Source organism: Xenopus laevis, chromosome 4L, assembly GCF_017654675.1.
Source record: "Xenopus laevis strain J_2021 chromosome 4L, Xenopus_laevis_v10.1, whole genome shotgun sequence".
Classification (NCBI taxonomy): Eukaryota; Metazoa; Chordata; class Amphibia; order Anura; family Pipidae; genus Xenopus; species Xenopus laevis.
In genome coordinates this window covers 15,500,037-15,518,491 of record NC_054377.1, presented here as the reverse complement: position 1 = coordinate 15,518,491, position 18,455 = coordinate 15,500,037, and the positions used below count along the sequence as shown (strand labels likewise).

General features: G+C 36.2%; 1 protein-coding gene and 1 long non-coding RNA gene across 2 annotated transcripts; both read left to right on the top strand.

Moving 5' to 3' along the window:
- Window positions 1-702: 702 nt before the first annotated feature.
- On the top strand, window positions 703-5,465 carry LOC121402841. Its single transcript, XR_005966810.1, has 4 exons — window positions 703-761; window positions 3,070-3,123; window positions 3,832-3,885; window positions 5,412-5,465. It is a non-coding gene; the product is annotated as an uncharacterized LOC121402841 (long non-coding RNA).
- A 19-nt stretch (window positions 5,466-5,484) lies between these two features.
- Window positions 5,485-16,839, top strand: LOC108713817. Its single transcript, XM_018257460.2, has 12 exons — window positions 5,485-5,863; window positions 7,421-7,471; window positions 8,407-8,466; window positions 9,092-9,136; window positions 10,212-10,265; window positions 10,987-11,040; window positions 13,128-13,181; window positions 13,360-13,413; window positions 14,372-14,425; window positions 16,160-16,213; window positions 16,321-16,389; window positions 16,489-16,839. Coding segments are annotated over exons 1-12 (702 nt in total). The 5' UTR covers window positions 5,485-5,862; the 3' UTR covers window positions 16,641-16,839.
- The last annotated feature ends 1,616 nt before the right edge of the window (window positions 16,840-18,455 follow it).

Below are 18,455 nucleotides of genomic sequence, written 5' to 3'. Positions count from 1 at the left end.
TTTTTTTTACTTGTACTTAAATTTAACGTTCTTGCTAATTAGATACATATTTGTCTTTCTGGGAATGTTTTTGCAACAGTGTAATGTAAGGGGCAGATTTATCAAAGGTCAAAGTGGAAATTCTAATTTAAAAAATTCAAATTTCGAGCTAATTTTTTACTTCGACTAGGGAATACTCCAAATCCGATTCGGATTTGGGAAAAAAAAATCTAAGATTTGAATTTTGCGATTTATCATGTCTTTGACCATTCACTAAAACCTAAAAGCTGTCGAATTGCTGTTTTAGCCTATGAGGGACCTCCTAGAACCTATTTGGTGGACTTTGAAAAATCAAAATTTGTTTTGGAAAAACTTTGAATCGAATTTTATCGAATGCGATATTCCTTTGATTCGTACAATTCAAGTTCAAACAAAAACGTATCTATTCGGGCAAAAAAAGACCTTTGATTTAATTTTTGGTCGGTACTTTTGAATTTTTCGAAGTTTTTCAAATTCGAAATTCGACCCTTGATAAATCTCCCCCTAAGTGTATTGGTGGAATCCCATACACAGTATCTGTATCAGTGTAAAATGAGAGTTTATTTGTATTGCTATGTTGATTCTGTCATATAAATTATATATAAATTGTCATTTTGAATTGCTGTTGAAATTCTGTTATTTTGTGTATTAAAACAGCACCAAATATATTTTAACATCATTTTTCTTTGTTTCAGCAACATCAGAACCAAATTTAATTACCTACATTTTCCCAGTGAAGTACAGTAAGTACATGTTATTTACTTATACACATGTAATTGTAATAACCCTATAACAGTTAGGGGCAGATTTATCAAGGGTCGAATTTCGAAGTAATGGAAGTTTTTTTTAACTACCATAACTTGGAAATTCGGAGAAAAAAGACCAACCAAAATTTATTAAAAAAAAATAAAAAAAATGTTTTAACTCCCATAACTTGGAAATTTCGAAGAAAAGAAGACCAACCAAAATTAATAAAAAAAATATATATATTTTTTTCTGCGGGTAAATAAGCTGTATTCGAATAGTTCGATTCAAAGTAAGATCGTATTCGATCTAATTCAATTTGAAGCGTTTTCAAAATAAAACTTTGATTTCTCAAAGTCAACCAATTTACTCCAAAGGCTATAGGCTAAAACAGAACTTCGGCAGGTTTTAAAACGCAAATGGTTCGAAGTCAAAGTTTTAAAGAGACAGTACATGATAAATTTCGATATTCGAATAGTCGCTTATTTTTCAAATTTGCATAGATTTTTGGCCTATTTGATAGTCGAAGTACACAAAAATAGCTCTAATTTGATATTTTATTTTTACTTTAAAATTTTACTTCGACCCTTGATAAATCTGCCCCTTAATAATGTAATTCTTTATTAAAAATTAACAAATACGTATTTTGATCATACACAATAAGGATAATTCTAAGGGGCCTATTTACTAACATTCAAATTTCGATATTTTCATAAATCGAATTTTCTCTAAATTTTTTTTTTAATTTCTCTAAAACACTAAAAAAAATCAAGATTTCTAAAGTGTACAATCTATGAAAAACTGTTATATAACTGTGCAACTGTAATAGAAAACAAAAGCATTTGAGGTCAATGGGAGCTGCGCTGATCCTATTGGACCATCATTTGTTTAGTAATTGAGCGTTTTCAAGATTTTCTGACTTTTCTTCACTAGTAATTGTCAGAATTACTCAATGTTTTAGAGATTTGCATATTTGTTAGCACATTGTTTAGTGGGTTTTTTTTGTACTTTTTATATTTGGATTTTTAATAAATTATATAACATCCGTGGTTTTCGAAAAAAATTATTTAGTTTCATAAAACTTTAAAACCACTAAATGTTGATAAATGGGCCTTCCGGTGTTATTAACTTGGGGTGCCCATTTGCTTGTGCACCCATGGTAAATATAATTGCTAACCTTAGTTACTATTCCTTTAAAGTTCCAATATTGACTATACTGTGTGTGCACGCTGTTTAGGAGTATCGCTGGAAAGATGGCGGCACACGGTCCAAGATCAGCAATTATGTTCACAGGGAATGCCTAACAAATTGGCACCCATTCACATTTAGGGGCAAATTTATCAAGGGTCAAATTTTTAAATTCAAATTTCGAGTTTATATTAGTGTAACTCAACTAGGGAATAGTCCAAATTCAATTTAAAAAAAAAAAAAAAAAAATTCGAATTTTGAACTTTATCATGAATTAACTATTCACCATCTAAAACCTGCCGAATTGGTATTTTAGGCTATGGGGGATCTCCTACAATCAATTTGGGGGCGAATTTATCAAAGGTTGAAGTCTCTTTAAAAATTTGACTTCAACCATTCGACATCTAAAAGCTGAATTGCTGTTTTAGCCTATGGGGGACCTCCTAGAATCTATTTGGAGTCAATTGGTGAACTTTGAAAAATCTAAGTATTTTTTTGGAAAAACTTTGAATTGAATTTCAGGCGCAATGAGCGGCGCTTGCATCCATGCTTGCTCGGCGCGTCATATAGGGGTGAGGGGTCGGCGGGGGGCCGGAGGGGGCCCTTGACATTAGTCCCGGTGGGCTCCCCAGTCCGACCCTGTCGCTATTACTTCGATTCGTATGATTTGATCGAAAATGGACATATTCAGCCAAAAAAAAAAGCCTTAGATTTAGTTTCAGTTGGTCTTTTTGAATTCAAATTTATAAGTTTTTTAAAGATCGAAATTTGACCCTTGATAAATCTGACCTTTGGGGTCGTCTGGTGGACTTTTGAAAAAAAACATTTTGAATTTTTTTTTTTTTTTTTTAAAACTTGAATCGAATTCGATTTGAATTAGATTCGAGTTTGCAGGTTGATCCTATTCACATGCATTTGCATTTTTCAATAAATTTTGTGTTACTTTATTTAAAATGAAGCCCCAACCTATCTCTGTATCTTTTTACTTTTTTTTTTATAGTTTACAATGAAAGATCCCCTGGCAATGCCATAAGGGAATGAAACACAAATGCGTTATCTGTTTTTGTACAAGTTCATGCATCCAATCTCTTATTTAATTCATCCTTCTTTTTGTTTCAGTGAAAATGAATTTAAAGAAGTACACATTAATTGCTGAAAGATATTATGAGATATGTAAGTATATAAAAGAATATTTGTTCAATTGCATTATTCATATTTACATGCTGGGAAATGGGATTTAAAGGGAAAGTGAAGTCTAAAATAGAATAAGGCTAGATATGCTGTATTTTGTATACTAAATATAAACATGAAGTTACTGCACCACAAGCCTAATCAAACAAATGATTTATGCTTTTAAAGTTGGCCACAGGGGGTCACCATCTTGTAACTTTGTTAAACATCTTTGCAAGACCAAGACTGTGCACATGCTCAGTGTGGTTTGGGCTGCTTAGGGATCATCATAAATGATCAAAACAGGGAAACAAACAAAGCTGATTGAGTTCTGCATGGCTGGGAAGTAAGGCGGGGGCTCCCCCTGCTGTTCATAAGTATGATTGTTTCCCTGCAGAGCAGTTAGGGGCCGTCTGACAATTCCTATCCACTGCATACAGTCAGGTTTCTTATAAAAACGGTGCACATTTTTTAATTAAAGTATATTGGAGATAGGTTAAAGACAGTAAAAAAGTAAAAATGGGATTTTTTTGCCTTTACATGCCCTTTAAAGTTTTTACCATAAAGCCTTGTGTTCGGGATTATCCTGTTCTATTAAACACATGAATCTGCATAACATTAGCCATGTGTTAAATTAACTTGGTAAGGCTATAAGAGCCGTGCTGCTTGGCACATTAGTAACACCTGTTTTATGTCTTTATTTCCTTTTAGATGATGAAACCGTGGGCCTACTGGTTAAGTTCAGCAATATAACAAAGAATAACAGTAAGTAGATTACAAATATTTCTTTAATAATTTTGATTCTGTAATTATGTTATGAACCCATACACTTAGGAGCAGATTTACATAGGATTGAATATCGAGGGTTAATAAACCCTCGATATTCGACTGCCGAATGTAAATCCTTCGACTTCGAATATCGAAGTCGAAGGATTTACTGCAAATAGTTTGATCGTTCGATTTGAAGGATTTTAATCGATCGATCGAAAGATTTTTCTTTCAACCTAAAAATTGTTAGAAAGCCTATGGGGACCTTCCCCATAGGCTAACATGGCACCTCGGTAGGTTTTAGGTGGCTAAGTAGGGGGTCGAAGTTTTTTTTAAAGAGACAGTACTTCGACTATCGAATGGTCGAATAGTCGAACGATTTTTAGTTCGAATCGCTCGATTCAAAGTGGAAGTCGTAGTCGAAGGTCATAGTAGCCAATTCGATGGTCGAAGTAGCCAAAAAAAAAACATTCGAAATTCGAAGTTTTTTTTATTCTATTCCTTCACTCGAGCTAAGTAAATGAGCCCCATAGACATTTATGGGGTTATTTATCAAAATTGGATTTTTCAAGTAAAAAAAAGTCCAACCAAACTAGAATCCATGATTTGACCTTATGTATCATTGAAAAAACTTGATAAATCAGTTCTGGAAAAAAAAAACTAAAATAATTCAGGGTTTTGTGGAAATAAAATCCACATTTTTGTGGTTTTATACTTGAAACGCTCACATTTTTTGTGAAATCGCTCAAAACCACAACATTTTTGGGATTTTGCTGAAATTCAGCACAGACCATTATATCTTCAAATTTGAAATGGGACCTTTGCTATTGACTTCTACAGGACCCTGACAGCTTGGAGATGGAGTATTTTTAGATTCAGACTTTTAGCAGCCTCAGGGTTTAATAAATCACAAAAAAAAAATCGAGTTTTTGCCCCTCTCAAAATTGTGGCTTTCTAGAGAAAAAAAAACAAAATGTTTTTGTTTTTTCCATTCTGAATTTAAAAAAATAACCCCATAAGTAAAAGTGATATATATATATATCTGCTGAATACACAGTTTACTACCTTGAAAGATTAGGGGGCAGATTTCGAGCTAATTTCTGTGCAATTCGATTAGGAAATAGTCCATATTCTAATTGAATTTGAAAATAAAATGTGAAAACTCGAATTTGGAAATTTATCATGTATTGTCTCTTAAAAAATTTGACTTCGACCATTCGCCATCTAAAACTTGACCTCCCAGAACCCATTTGGAGTCAATTGATGGACTTTGAAAAACCAACGTTTTTTTGGAGAAAAACTTAGAAAATTACTTACATTCGTACGATTCTAATTCGATTGAAAACGGACCTATTCAATTGAAAACTTACCTATTTGGCCAAAAAAAACCTTCAATTTTATTTCAGTTGGTCTTTTTGAATTTGAATTTTGAATTTTTTCTAAATTCGACCCTTGATATATCTGCCCCTAAATCTTAAAAGATCATTTATATTTACCATAATCTTTACTTTTTTCTATTTTAGCTGACAAAGAATTGTTAAACACCTACAAGCAATTCAATGAAGCCCTGGATGAGAGTGAGTAAAGTAACTTGTATATATTCTTTTCTTAAAGGGACAGTATAGGGTTATAAATTGAATGTGCTATGCGAGTAAAGAGTAAACAAACAGGTGTAGATCACCAGACTGATAGCTGAGACTAAAGTGGCACATTGCATTAAACTTGGATCTATTTATGACAACAACACAGTTTATTACAACATTATGTTTCCTTTTTAGTGGATAAAAGAGGAAGTTTCCCTATATCCTCGTTGGACGAAGTTCCTGGAAAAAGTAAGTTGAAAAACTCTTGTCAGATATTTGTGATTCCACCATAAGTTTCTAGTAAATTGTATGTTAATTCTAATTATTTTCTATTACAGTAAGAGAAAACCTGCTCTCACAACTTGATACATTTAAAGCAACACTGAGTGAAAGTAAGTACAAAACATGTTTTATATAAAGTAAAAGCATGTAATAAAATAACATTTTTATTAGGTCTAGCAGGTCTGGCTGCCTTTATTACATTACCCCATTAAAGGAGAAGGAAAGCTACGGAGGCATTTTATTGCCAATAGATTAGCTGCAATAGTGCAAGCTAGAATGCTTTATTTATTCTGTAGAATGTTTTACCATACCTGAGTAAAAAGCTCTAGAAACTCTGTTTGTTTAGAATAGGAGCTACAGTATTAATGTGGTGTCACATCACTTCCTGCCTGAGTCTCTCCCTGCTCTGGGCTCAGATTACAGTAGAGAAGGGAGGGGAGGGTGGAGAGGAGCAAACTGAGCATGCTCTTGCCCAGGGCAATGAGGTTTAAGCTGAAGGCAGGAAGTCTGATACAGAAGCCCACGTGTACACAATAGAAGGAAATAAATGCTGTGTTTCTTTTGACAGGGGACTCAGAGCAACATTACTTTGGGGGTTTACTGGTATAATTAGATGGACTTTTCTGATAAGGCTTACTTAGTTTTAACCTTTCCTTCTCCTTTAAGACTAAATTCTATAATTCATTAAATATATTTATAAATCCAAATTAATGCGGTGGGGCCCATACCTCTTGCTTATATAACCTTAGTACAGGCCCTTGTGCCCAGGGTTGGACTGGCCCGGCGGGATACTGGGAAAAAACCCAGTGGGCCCCAACCCTCATGGGCCCCCACCGGGCCAGACCCCCTCTCCCAATGTTTGGCTTTTCCAAAAAAAATAAAATAAATATTTTGGCGCATCACAGTAGGGGGCGGAGGGGGGCCTGGACAACAGTCCCAGTGGCCCCCCAGTCCGACCCTGCTCGTGCCCTTCCAGTATTGCCCATTCCTCACTCCCCAGATTCTCTCTCTTCCCCAATCCCGGCGTCATTTAGGGGCAGATTTATCAAGGGTCGAATTTCAATTTTGAAAAACTTTGAAATTCAAATTCAAAAAGACCAACCGAAATCTGTTTAAAAAAAAGTTTGTTTTTTTGCAGGTGAACAGTCCATATTTGTTTGAATTTGTCTGAATTCAAATCGTACAAATCGAAGTAATAGCGCATTTGAATTGTACGATTCTACATTTCCCCCCCAAAAAAACTGTGTCCACCAATTGACTCCAAATAGGTTCCAGGAGGTCCCCCATAGGCTATAACAGCAATTCGGCAGGTTTTAGATGGCGAATGGTCGAAATTGAATTTTTAAAGAGACCGTACATGATACATTTCAAATGTTTTTTAAATTCAAATCGAATTTGGACTATTCCCTAGTCGAAGTACACAGAAATTAGCTCAGAATTCACATTTTTTTAATTTGAATTTTCACTTTGACCTTTGATAAATCAGCCCCTATGTGGGAGCACTTGCACACTCACGCTCGGGGGGTGGCAGGTATAAAGCGGGGTTGCCTAGAGTGCCTGACCGGCCAGACCCAGACCTGCATTGACTCTTTTGAATTTTATTCAAATATAATACATGATGTAATGCATCATTTTTTAATCAATTGCATCTATTTTCTTTGTTTTAGTGAGAAAAAAAGCAGAGTTTTTACTGTTGCAAAATGGAATAACCCCTAAAAGTAAGTCATTTATTTGTTTTTATGGAAGTTTTTTCGTTGTGATAATATTTTGTTGGTGGTTCATTTAATGCAAAAGAGACTGGCCCAATCCTACCCAGTGTCAAGTAGCTCCATGGTAAGCTGGCCACCAAAGGGTTAAAAATCACTAATATAGTGAATGATGAATGACATTGGTCATAATGAAATATACCCTGTCTATTTATTAAAAACAAATAATAATGCACTTTTAGGGGCAGATTTATCAAGGGACGAATTTCGAGGGTTAAAAAACCCTCGAATTCGAAGGATTTAAGTGAAAAAGCTTCGATAGAACGATCGAATAAAAATCATTCAATCGAACGATAAAATTCTTCGAATCGAATGATTTGACCAATTCGATGGTCGAAGTACCCAAAAAAATACTTCGAAATTTGAATATTTTTTCATTCGAACTATTCACTCGAGCTTAGTAAATCTGCCCCTAACTGTTATTGCAAGTTTTATCAAGGGTCAAATTTCGAATTCATGGGAGTTATTTTTATTATAAAAACAAATTTGAATTTTTAAAAGTTGGGTGAGTGAAAACAACCCAAAAACGCGAATCAAACTCTAATTTTCTCCGAAAAAAAAACGGGAATGTCAGGAATAGTGATGGGCGAATTTGCGAAACGGCGCCGACGTCTCGTTTTAGACGCGTCCATTTTGGCGAATTTTTTTTTTGACGCAGGCGAATTTTCGCGGGTGTTTCGTGAATTTATTCGCTGGCGGCGAATCGCGCAAATTCGCCGCAAATTCACGCCTGGCGAATAAATTCGCCCATCACTAGTCAGGAAGCCAGAAAAATTGCATTACCATAAGGTGCATGACCTGAAAGAATAGCACTGTTATATATTAGAAATGTTACGTATAAATGTATGTTCTCTAATATTCCTGTTTTGTGTCATTTATTACTAAAGCAGCAGCAGAAGAAATTGAGAAAAATACAGTAAAGCCACCGGACGCAGACAATACGGAGGGTACGAGTATATTTTTATATGTCTATGTGGCTCCATAAAGTGGCCAGTTACAAAGCCACTACCAACATCTAGGGGCAGATTTAACAAAAGTCAAATTTTGAATTTGAACAACTTCAAAATTCAAATTCAAAAAGACCAACCGAACTTGAATCCAAGTTTTTTTTTTGGCCGAATAGGTCAGTTTTCGATCGAATTAATAGCACATTCGAGCTGTGCGATTCAAAGTTTTTCCCCAAAAAAAACCTTCGATTTTTCAAAGACCACCAATTGACTCCAAATAGGTTCTAGGAGGTTTCCCATAGGCTAAAACAGCAATTCAGCAGGTTTTAGATGCAGGCGAATGGTCGAAGTCGAATTTTAAAGAGACAGTACATGATACAGTTCAATATTCACATTTTCGGTTTTTTTTTTGCAAATTTGAATCGTATTTGGACTATTCCCGAGTCGAAGTAAAAATTTTAAATTTTTTTTTATTCGAATTTTCACTTCAACCCACCCCCTAATATTAAACTGTAACCCCAACTGACTATTATCAGCCACCATATCGTATTTACTTAAATCTAAAGCCTCTATACTGGTCTGGTTTCTTGTGATTGACTTATAATATAATTTTCCTTTGTTTTAGATGTTGCTAACCCTAATGAGGAGTTGTTCCAGAATATCAAGAATTGTGAGTATTATATTGATACTTTACATTGTTATAAAACGTTCTTGTTATATTTAAAGCATGTGCATTTTTATTTTGTAAAAAATATTGTGGATTTTACACCACAAGAAAAACAGTATAGAAATGTAACTTCATTCTTTATACGAAAAAAAATTGGTATTTGTAGAAATAGTAGGGATGCACCGAATCCACATGAGAGATTCGGCCCAATACCGAACCAAATCTAAATCCTAATTTGCATATGCAAATTAGGGGTGGGAAGGGGAAAACATTTTTACTTCCTTGTTTTGTGACAAAAAGTCATGCAATTTCCCTCCCCGCCCATAATTTGCATATGCAAATTAGGATTCGGATTTGGTTCGGCAAGGCAGAAGGATTCGGCCGAATCCAAATCCTGCTGAAAAGGGCCGAATCCTGGCTGAATCTTGAACCGAAATCCTGGATTCGGTGCATCCCTAAAGAACAGCAGATTTATAAAGGGTCGAATTTCGAATTTGAAAAACTTCGAAATTCAAAATGACCAAACGAAATTAAACCAAAGGTTTTTTTGGGCAAATAAGTCCATTTTTAAATCAAATTCAAATCATACCAATCGCAGTAATAGCGCATTCAAATTGTACAATTCAGTTTTTCCAACAAAAAAAAAAGTCCACCAATTGACTCCAAATGGGTTGTAGGAGGTCCCCCATAGCCTAAAACAACAATTCGACAAGTTTTAAATGGCGAATGGTTGAAGTCAAATTTTTAAAGAGACAGTACATGATAAAAAAAAAATAATTTCAAATTCAAATTGAATTTGGGCTATTCCCTAGTCAAAGTACACAAACATTAGCTTGGAATTTGATTTTTTTTTATTTAGAATTTTCACTTCGACCTTTGATAAATCTGCCCTTAAATGTAATATGTAATTATTTCTAATAGTAATAATTGCATCTTGGATAGACCTGGCTATACTTTCCTAGCCCCCAGTATTAGACACAGTAACAGTAATTAGTCTTATTTTAGTAATACTTTTGTTTCTATCACCTTTTGAGCATTGTATGTGCTATAATATCCATTTCTTTGTGTTTTGTTTTAGTGAAAAGAAGCCTGAAGATGAACAGACTTCTTGCAGAGAGATATTATGAGATATGTAAGTAGAATGAAATGTCCAGTAGCAATACATAACATTGATTTTAAGTAGGGAGGCACCGCTTCCAGGACTCGGTTCGGGATTCAGCCTTTTTCAGCAGGATTCGGCCGAATCCTTCCACTCGGCCGAACCGAATCCTAATTTGCATAGGATAGGAAATTGCATGACTTCTTGTCACAAAACATGGAAGTAAAAAAAAGGTTTTCCTCTTCCGACCCCTAATTTGCATATTGGGATTTGGTTCGGTATTCGGCCGAATCTTTCATGAAGGATTCAGGGGTTCGGTTGAATCCAAAATACTGTATTCGGTTTATCCCTAATTTTAAGACTAATGTCACATGCCAGTGTGCCCCTAATGGAACATCATGTGCCTGTCAGTGCTCCCAGGCTTTGGATTCTGATTTATCTAAATCCTAAAAACTCACAATTTGCATCTGGTGTTATTTATTGAATCAGGGCAAATACAGTAATGAAAATCAAACTGCTGGGAATCTGATTTTTCTCAAATTAAAATTTCATTCATCTACTCACAGACGGATCAACATTTTTATATCCCTCAATATACTGAGAATTTGACCATTTGAGTGGAATTTTATTTTTACACATACATACAGTATAACAAAGCGAGACGCTATATCGGCTGAAAATTCATGTTTTTGATAAAGTAAAGGCAGCAATAATATGTATAAAAATGTACAAATAATTTGACTTTTTCTTTCAGTCAAAGAAAAGGTGACCGATATGACGAACAATATGCAGACAACAGACAGAGACAGTAAGTAGGCTTCAAACCACTTTGCTTCTTATGGGATTCAGTAAAATGCCACCATAAAAATATGGGGAATAGGAAACACTTTGGGGCACATTTACTAAGCTTGAGTGAAGGATTCGAATGAAAAAACTTCGAATTTCAAAGTATTTTTTTGGGTACTTCAATAGGCTACTACGACCTTCGACTTCGATTCAAACTAAAAACCGTTCGACTATTCGTCCTAGTCGAAGTACTGTCTCTTTAAAAAAACTTTGAATACATACTTCGGCAGTTTAAACCTATAGAGGTACAATGTTAGCCTATGGGGACCTTCCCCATCACTTTTCTAAGCTTTTTTTGATCGAAGAAAAATCCTTTGATTCGAAGGATTTTATCGTTCGATCGAACTGTTTTTACTTCGATTTTTTTTTACTTCGATTGATTTGCACTAAATCCTTCGAATTCGATATTCGAAGGATTTAAATTCGAGGGTTTATTAACCCTCGATATTCGAACCTTAGTAAATGTGCCCCTATGTATTAGGTTTAAAGGAGCGGTTCACCTTTGAATTAACTTTTAGTATGTTATTCAAATTCAAATTCTAAGCAACTTTTCTATTGGTCTTCATCATTTATTTTGTATAGTTTTTGAATTATTTGCCTTTGTCTTCTGACTCTTTCCAGCTATAAAATGACCCCATCTAAAAACAAATGCTCTGTAAGGCTACAAATGTATTGTTATTGCTACTTTTTATTACTCATCTTTCTATTCAGACTTCTCCTCTTCATATTCCAGTCTCTTATTCAAAACAATGCATGGTTGCTAGGGTAATTTGGACACTAGCAACCAGTTTGCTGACATTGCAAACTGGAGAGCTGCTGAATAAAAAGCTAAATCACTCAAAAACCACAAATAATAAAAAATGACAACCAATTGCAAATTGTCTCAGAATATCACTCTCTACATCATACTTTGGGGCAGGTTTTTCAAAGGTCGAGGTGAATTTTCAAATTTAAAAAATTCAAATTTCGAGTTATATTTGTGTACTTCATGTACCTCGACTAGGGAATAGTCCAAATTCGATTTGAATTTCAAAATTTATCATGTGCTGTCCCTTTAAGAATTCGAAGTCAACTATTCGGCCATCTAAAACCTGGCGAATTGGTGTTTTAGCCTATGGGGGACCTCCTACAATGAAGTTGTTGTTTTAAAAAAACAACTTTTTTTTAAATAGATTTCAATTGGTCATATTATTTTTCAAATTTGAGTTTATGGGAGTTGACGGGCGTTTTTAGTAGGGATGCGCTGAATCCAGGATTTGGCCGAATCCTTGCGCCTTGCTGAACCAAATCGGAATCCTAATTTGCATATGTAAATTAGGGGCAGGTAGGGAAATCACGTGACTGTTCGTCACAAAAGAAGATTTTGTTTTCCACTTTCTCCTTTCCTGTCCCTAATTTGTATATGAAAATTAAGATTCGGTTCAGTATTCAACAAGGATTCAGGGATTCGGCCGAATCCCAAATAGTGGATTCGGTGCATCCCTAGTTTTTAGAAACTCCCATAAACTCGAAATTCGACCCTTGATAAATCTGCCCCTAAAGTTAACTGAAAGGTGAACAACCCCTTTAACGTACATATTTGTCTTACATTAATTGTCTATATGTAACCTGCACTAACAAAGTGTGCTTGCAGGGTCGGACTGGACAGTTGGGGGCCCACCGGGTTCCAAACCTCCGGGGCCCCATCGGCGCATGTAATGTGCATGCACAAGTGCTGGAATGCATATGCAAATGCTGCGGAGGGCGTGCTTGCTTGAAAGCCAGCGTGTATGCAAGGATGCAGCCGCTCTGGTCCACATTTTATTTTGATTATGGGACCAGTGAATGGGCCGGCTGGGACCCATGAGGGCTAGGGCCCACCAGGTTTTTCCCCGGTGTTCCTCCAGCCCAGTCCGACCCTGTGTGCTTGCCAGTATAAGAGTAATAGAAGGTCACTGGCTTACTTCATTCCAAAGCTCCGCCCGTGTGCCCCAGACTTTAGCATTTACTGCTCATACTGTACCAGCAATGGGAATTTCCTCTTCTAAATATTTTTTATTTTTATTTCAGCAATAGATAATCTGGCCGTCCTGTATGTGGAATATAAAGAGGAACTGGATGAAGGTGAGCACAATGGACTTGACAAGTGATTGCGGCAGATTGATACTTGTTAGGTGTCATGGTGTCACAGCACTTTATAATAAAATACGGTTGTATGATTTTTACTTTACCATTTAAGATTTTTTTGTTAATAACTGAAGCTTTTTTCATATTAAAATCTTTTGTATTCATTTTTTTTCAGTAAGGAAGTCGGGAAGTGTATCTAGCTACAGACTTTATGACCTTCCTGAAAAAAGTAAGTAAAAATAAAGTATTATTTGCCAGAATTTTTTTTGGAATGCACAATATTGTGGGTGGCCGTACAAATGTCCCTAAGCCCCTATTTTCCGATATTGGGCCTTGAATAATATATATCTCATATATATATCATCTTTCTAGTGTATTTTAGTCAAATCATTTAAATGAGAAGTAAAGACATAACCAGTGGTGTGGCTATTTTATTGGATCCTTCCATGTTTAAAATCTTTTACCTGGGACTCTAAGCTTGTGCTCCTGGTCACTAAAAACTAGGGATGTACCAAATCCACTATTTGGGGTTCACTGAATACCGAACCGAATCAGAATCCTAATTTGCATATGCAAATTAGGGGCAGGAAAGGAAAAAGTGGAAAAAAATCTTCTTTTGTGACGGCCAGTTCGGCCAGGGACAAGGATTGGGCAAATCCTACTAAAAAGGGCAGAATCCTGGCCAAATCCAGAACCGAATCCTGGATTCGGTGCATCCCTACTAAAACCATCACCAGCTCAGGGTACTGTAGGAGCGCCACATTGTCATCTTCCTACTCTTCATTGAGCCTCTCTACAGCCCCAAATGCGCAGTAGAACAAGATGCTGGCTTTTTGCTTTTGTATTGTATCACCCCGGAAGGATCACTAGTAGTGACAAGAAGATGTAGCATTGTGCTCCTACTGTACTACCCCTTTTCCGGAACATTATCCTGCCAGTGATCATGACCGTCCGTGTCCTTTAAATTTAAAATGGCTGTTCCATGATTAATATGTTTTAATAAATTGCACATTGTGGTTTAATTCAGGGGCCACGTTTTGCAGATATTCCATTGTATCAGTTTGCCATTCTCTAATAAAGCAAAAGTCCTATAATTCTTTCTGATAAACCCGTCAGACCAAAACGAATGTTTATTGATAGCGTTATACTTTACGATATGATTAAAATGTTTATCTATTTTATTACAGTGAAAGCAAGTGTTTTGGAAAGACACAAGATATTTACAGAGGCAATGGATGAATGTAAGTACAATACAGGTTTTATAATAGAAAGATACAAAATATACAAAGAGAGAGATTTGCGTCCTTAAAGGACAAGTAAACCTTAAAAATAAGTGCATGTAAAATTGACGAGGGTACAATTCTAAGCACTTTTGTGATGTAGATTTATTATTTATTTATTTTAAATTCCAAGATTTTAAAGGATACATGTACTGTTAACATGAATAAATTTTGTTACAACAGCGCCAACTGCTGGTCATTTTCCAAACAGCCTGACCACCAAGTAGTCAAGAAGTTGTCAGGAGAAAGAAAGAGGCTGCTCTGATGTTCTTCTGCTTAGGAAAAAAATTAGAAACCTTTCTCAAATCTTTCCTAAGCAGAAGAACATCAGAGCAGCCTCTTTCTTTCACCTGACAACTTCCTTGACTACTTGGTGGTCAGGCTGTTGGGAAAATGACCAGGAGTTGGCACAGTGCATGTATCCCTTGATATCTTGGAATTTAAAATAAACAAATAATGAATGTAGATTGCAAAAGTGCTTAGAATAGCCCCATAATCAATTTTACATTCACTTATTTCTAAGATTTACTTATCCTTTAAGGGCAATGATGCACAGAATGTTTTGCACAAACACACTGCATTTGTCTCATGTATTAAGAAAGGCACATTTTTTAATTTAAATAATTAAAACCCATGTATGGTTCTTGCTACAAAATATAAATTTTCACTGCATATAAATAAATTAGCATAGAGTTGCTTTTTGCAACCTGCATTAAATCGTAGGTATCAAAATGTCCAAAATGCCTTGCTATTGCCCACAGTATAAATTGCAGCAGTTAAGCCATTTAAATCATTTAACCACATGGTCAGGCTGGGCTGGCGGGAAACCGGGAAAAAACCCGGTGGGCCCCGGCTCTTTAGGGCCCCGCCGGCCCAGACCTGCTCCCCACATTTCCTCCTTACCTCCTGGGTCCCGGTCATGCGCACATGTATGTATGGCGCAGGCCCGCCGGCCCAGGCCTGCTCCCTGCTCTTCCTCCTTACCTCCCAACGGCAAAAGGTATGCATGCGCACATGCACGGGGGAGGAGGTGGTTTCCCAGCAGATTAGACTTTGCGGCAGGGGGGCCCTGGGGACGGTGTGGGGGGTCCCTGAAGCTGTGTCCTGGTGGCCCTCCAGCAAACCAAATTCTCACCAAGTTGAACAGGTGGCCCAGGTGCTCCTGCCCCAGGCCCTCAGCCCAAGGGAGCAGACAATCCATATGTGGAGACACAAAATGTTGGCACTCTGATAAGTCACGCATAGATCAGACTGATAGTAAAGTTTTATTTATGTAAAATATCTCATGCCTAATGCGTCACTGGGACACTTAGTCATAGGCCCTCCAGTCTGACGCTGTAACCACATGAAAATACCCATCGATTCGCAAATTACAACAAAAACTACTAAAAGGCCAAAATGGCTTAAAAAAATGGACCAATAGGATCAGTGCAGCTTCCGCTGACTTAAATAGGACCTGGCTGGTTTTACTTGCAGAAGTTTTGTATTAGAGTTTTTAGTGGATCGATTTGTGAAAAAGTTGAAATTCAAATGTTAGTAAATAGGCCCCTTACTGGATGGAGATCCAAATAATGAAAGCATTTCCAATAATGGATCCTGTACTTGTATGCGAATGTTGATATGGTTAGTGATTTAGTTTTATAAGGGATGACTTAAGATGAATCTATCAAAAATAATCTTTGTTTTATTTTTTAGTGGAAAGAAGAGGACTAGACGAAATTAGGAAACATTTGCCGCCCCCTGAAATAGGTAAGTGCATATAGATCTATATAAGTGATTATTATGTGTAGTTTTAAGGGTTAATGACTTTTGGACTAATGAATGTTATCTCTGATCTTTTTTTGATGATATTGAAGAAGAAGATAGTGAGAATTCTGCTTCTGGAAGAGCCATTACAGGGACAGAAGAGAAAAAAGAGCTGAAAAGTATAGTATAAAGTTTCCCTTTTATTTAAACATATGTGAATGGATTTTATGGCCTGTCAACTGAATTTTTATATGCATTTATTTTCTCATCTCTTACAGAAAAAGAACCACACTCCCCCACATTCGATGAATACTTCGACCTAATAATAGGATTTGTGCTAATTGGTGTAATATTGATGATCTATGCTATATCACAAATATGTATAAGGATTAAGAATCGGGATAAAAATACAGATCAGGACTTAATATGAAGTGAATCCAAGGACTGGTCCGATTGCCCTCGAGGAGTCAGAAAGGAATTCCAAATTAGAGAGGATTCAGATTTTTTTTTTACTTTACTAGGATTGAGGCAGATTTCACTTAGACAGAAAGCTTGAATTCAATAAACCTCTAATAATAATAATAAAAAAAAACTTCAGCGTTTCACTATTCTTTAAAAGGGATGTTCATTTAAAGGGGGAAGTAAAGTGTAAAATAGTATAAGGCTAGAAATGCTGTATTTTGTATACTAAACATAAACATGAACTTACTGCACCACAAGCCTAATCAAACAAATGATTTATGCTTTCAAAGTTGGCCACAGGGGGGTCACCATTTTGTAACTTTGTTAAACAGCTTTGCATGACCAAGACTGTGCACATGCTCAGTGTGGTATTGGCTGTTTAGGGCTCAAAACAGGGTTAACAAACAAAGCTGCTTGAGTTCTGCATGGCTGGGAAGTAAGGCGGGGGCTCCCCCTGCTGTTCATAAGTATGATTGTTTCCCTGCAGAGCAGTTAGGGACCGTCTGACAATTCCTATCCACAGCAGTAAATTACGGAAGAATTTCACTGTATACAGTCAGGTTTCTTATGAAACTGGTGCACATTTTTTTAATTAAAGTATATTGGAGATAGGTTTATTTTTCATTAAAGAAAGTAAAAATGGGATTTTACTTTTTTGCCTTTACGTACCCTTTAAAAATTTTCTCTTGTTCAACAAATTAAAATACAGTCAAAGCCCAATTTTAAGTTTTCCATAGGACTGACAACATTTTTTTTAATCTGTGAAAACATCAAATGGGGTGCATAAAATCAGCGTTTTTCTATTGGAAATGGTGAAAACTGTAAAAAAACAAAAAAAAACAAACAAAAGACTTCACATGTGAAACAACTAGCATACATAGAGGATAAAGATGTTTTTTTATGAAAATGGGCCAAAATTATTGTGTAAAATAAAAGATAACTGACTTAAAATCAGTGAATATAGTCTGTTTAAAAAAAAAAAGGTAAAATCCAGTAAATGTAAAATCAGGAGACATTAAATTGGGTTCAACTGTATTTCTAAGCAATTGTGGCTAAGTGGTTTTGAATCTATTTTCATTGAAATTGCTACTGAAGATAATATACCTATGTCCCTTTGAATTTCCTGCATCACTGGTTCTGACTCATGAAACAATGTAGCAGAAAGCTGATTATTAATAGGCCTGGAGGAGAACAGATTTCTACTACACAGTTTCAATTGGACCCCCTGTCTGTGATGTGAATTATGTGACACTGCCATCAGCTAATGCTGTAAAGATCACAAATACCTGCACTCTAGGCAGGTGTTAAGGGTCAGATTTACTAAAGGGTGAAGTGACTAACGCTAGCGACCGCAGGGACTTCGCCGATTTACAGGTGCAGGCGCTAATTCTCTAGCGAAAGAGACTGGTGCTAGCGGTCATTCGTACTCATCGGCAGGCGACTTTTCGCTCTGACGAACGGACGCTACTGTGCAAAATTCCCTAAAATGCGGATTTTACTGAACATTACCTCTTTCGCCAGAGTTGCCTTCACCAGCTCAGACCAAGCGAAGTGCATTAATATAGTTAGATCTTCCTCGATCTTCTGTCACTTACATTATATTCTGTAAGCGGAAAATGCATCAAAAGTCCAAAAAACGCTGACGACTTTTTTCAGAGTGATGGTCTGTAAAAGGCCTAAAAAAAATTTTCTTTGTGTAACTGGGTTCCCCCATATGGGTGCGAAGCGGATGCTGGTGAATTTTCGCCGGTTAGTAAATCTGCCCCTAAGTGTCTCAACAAAT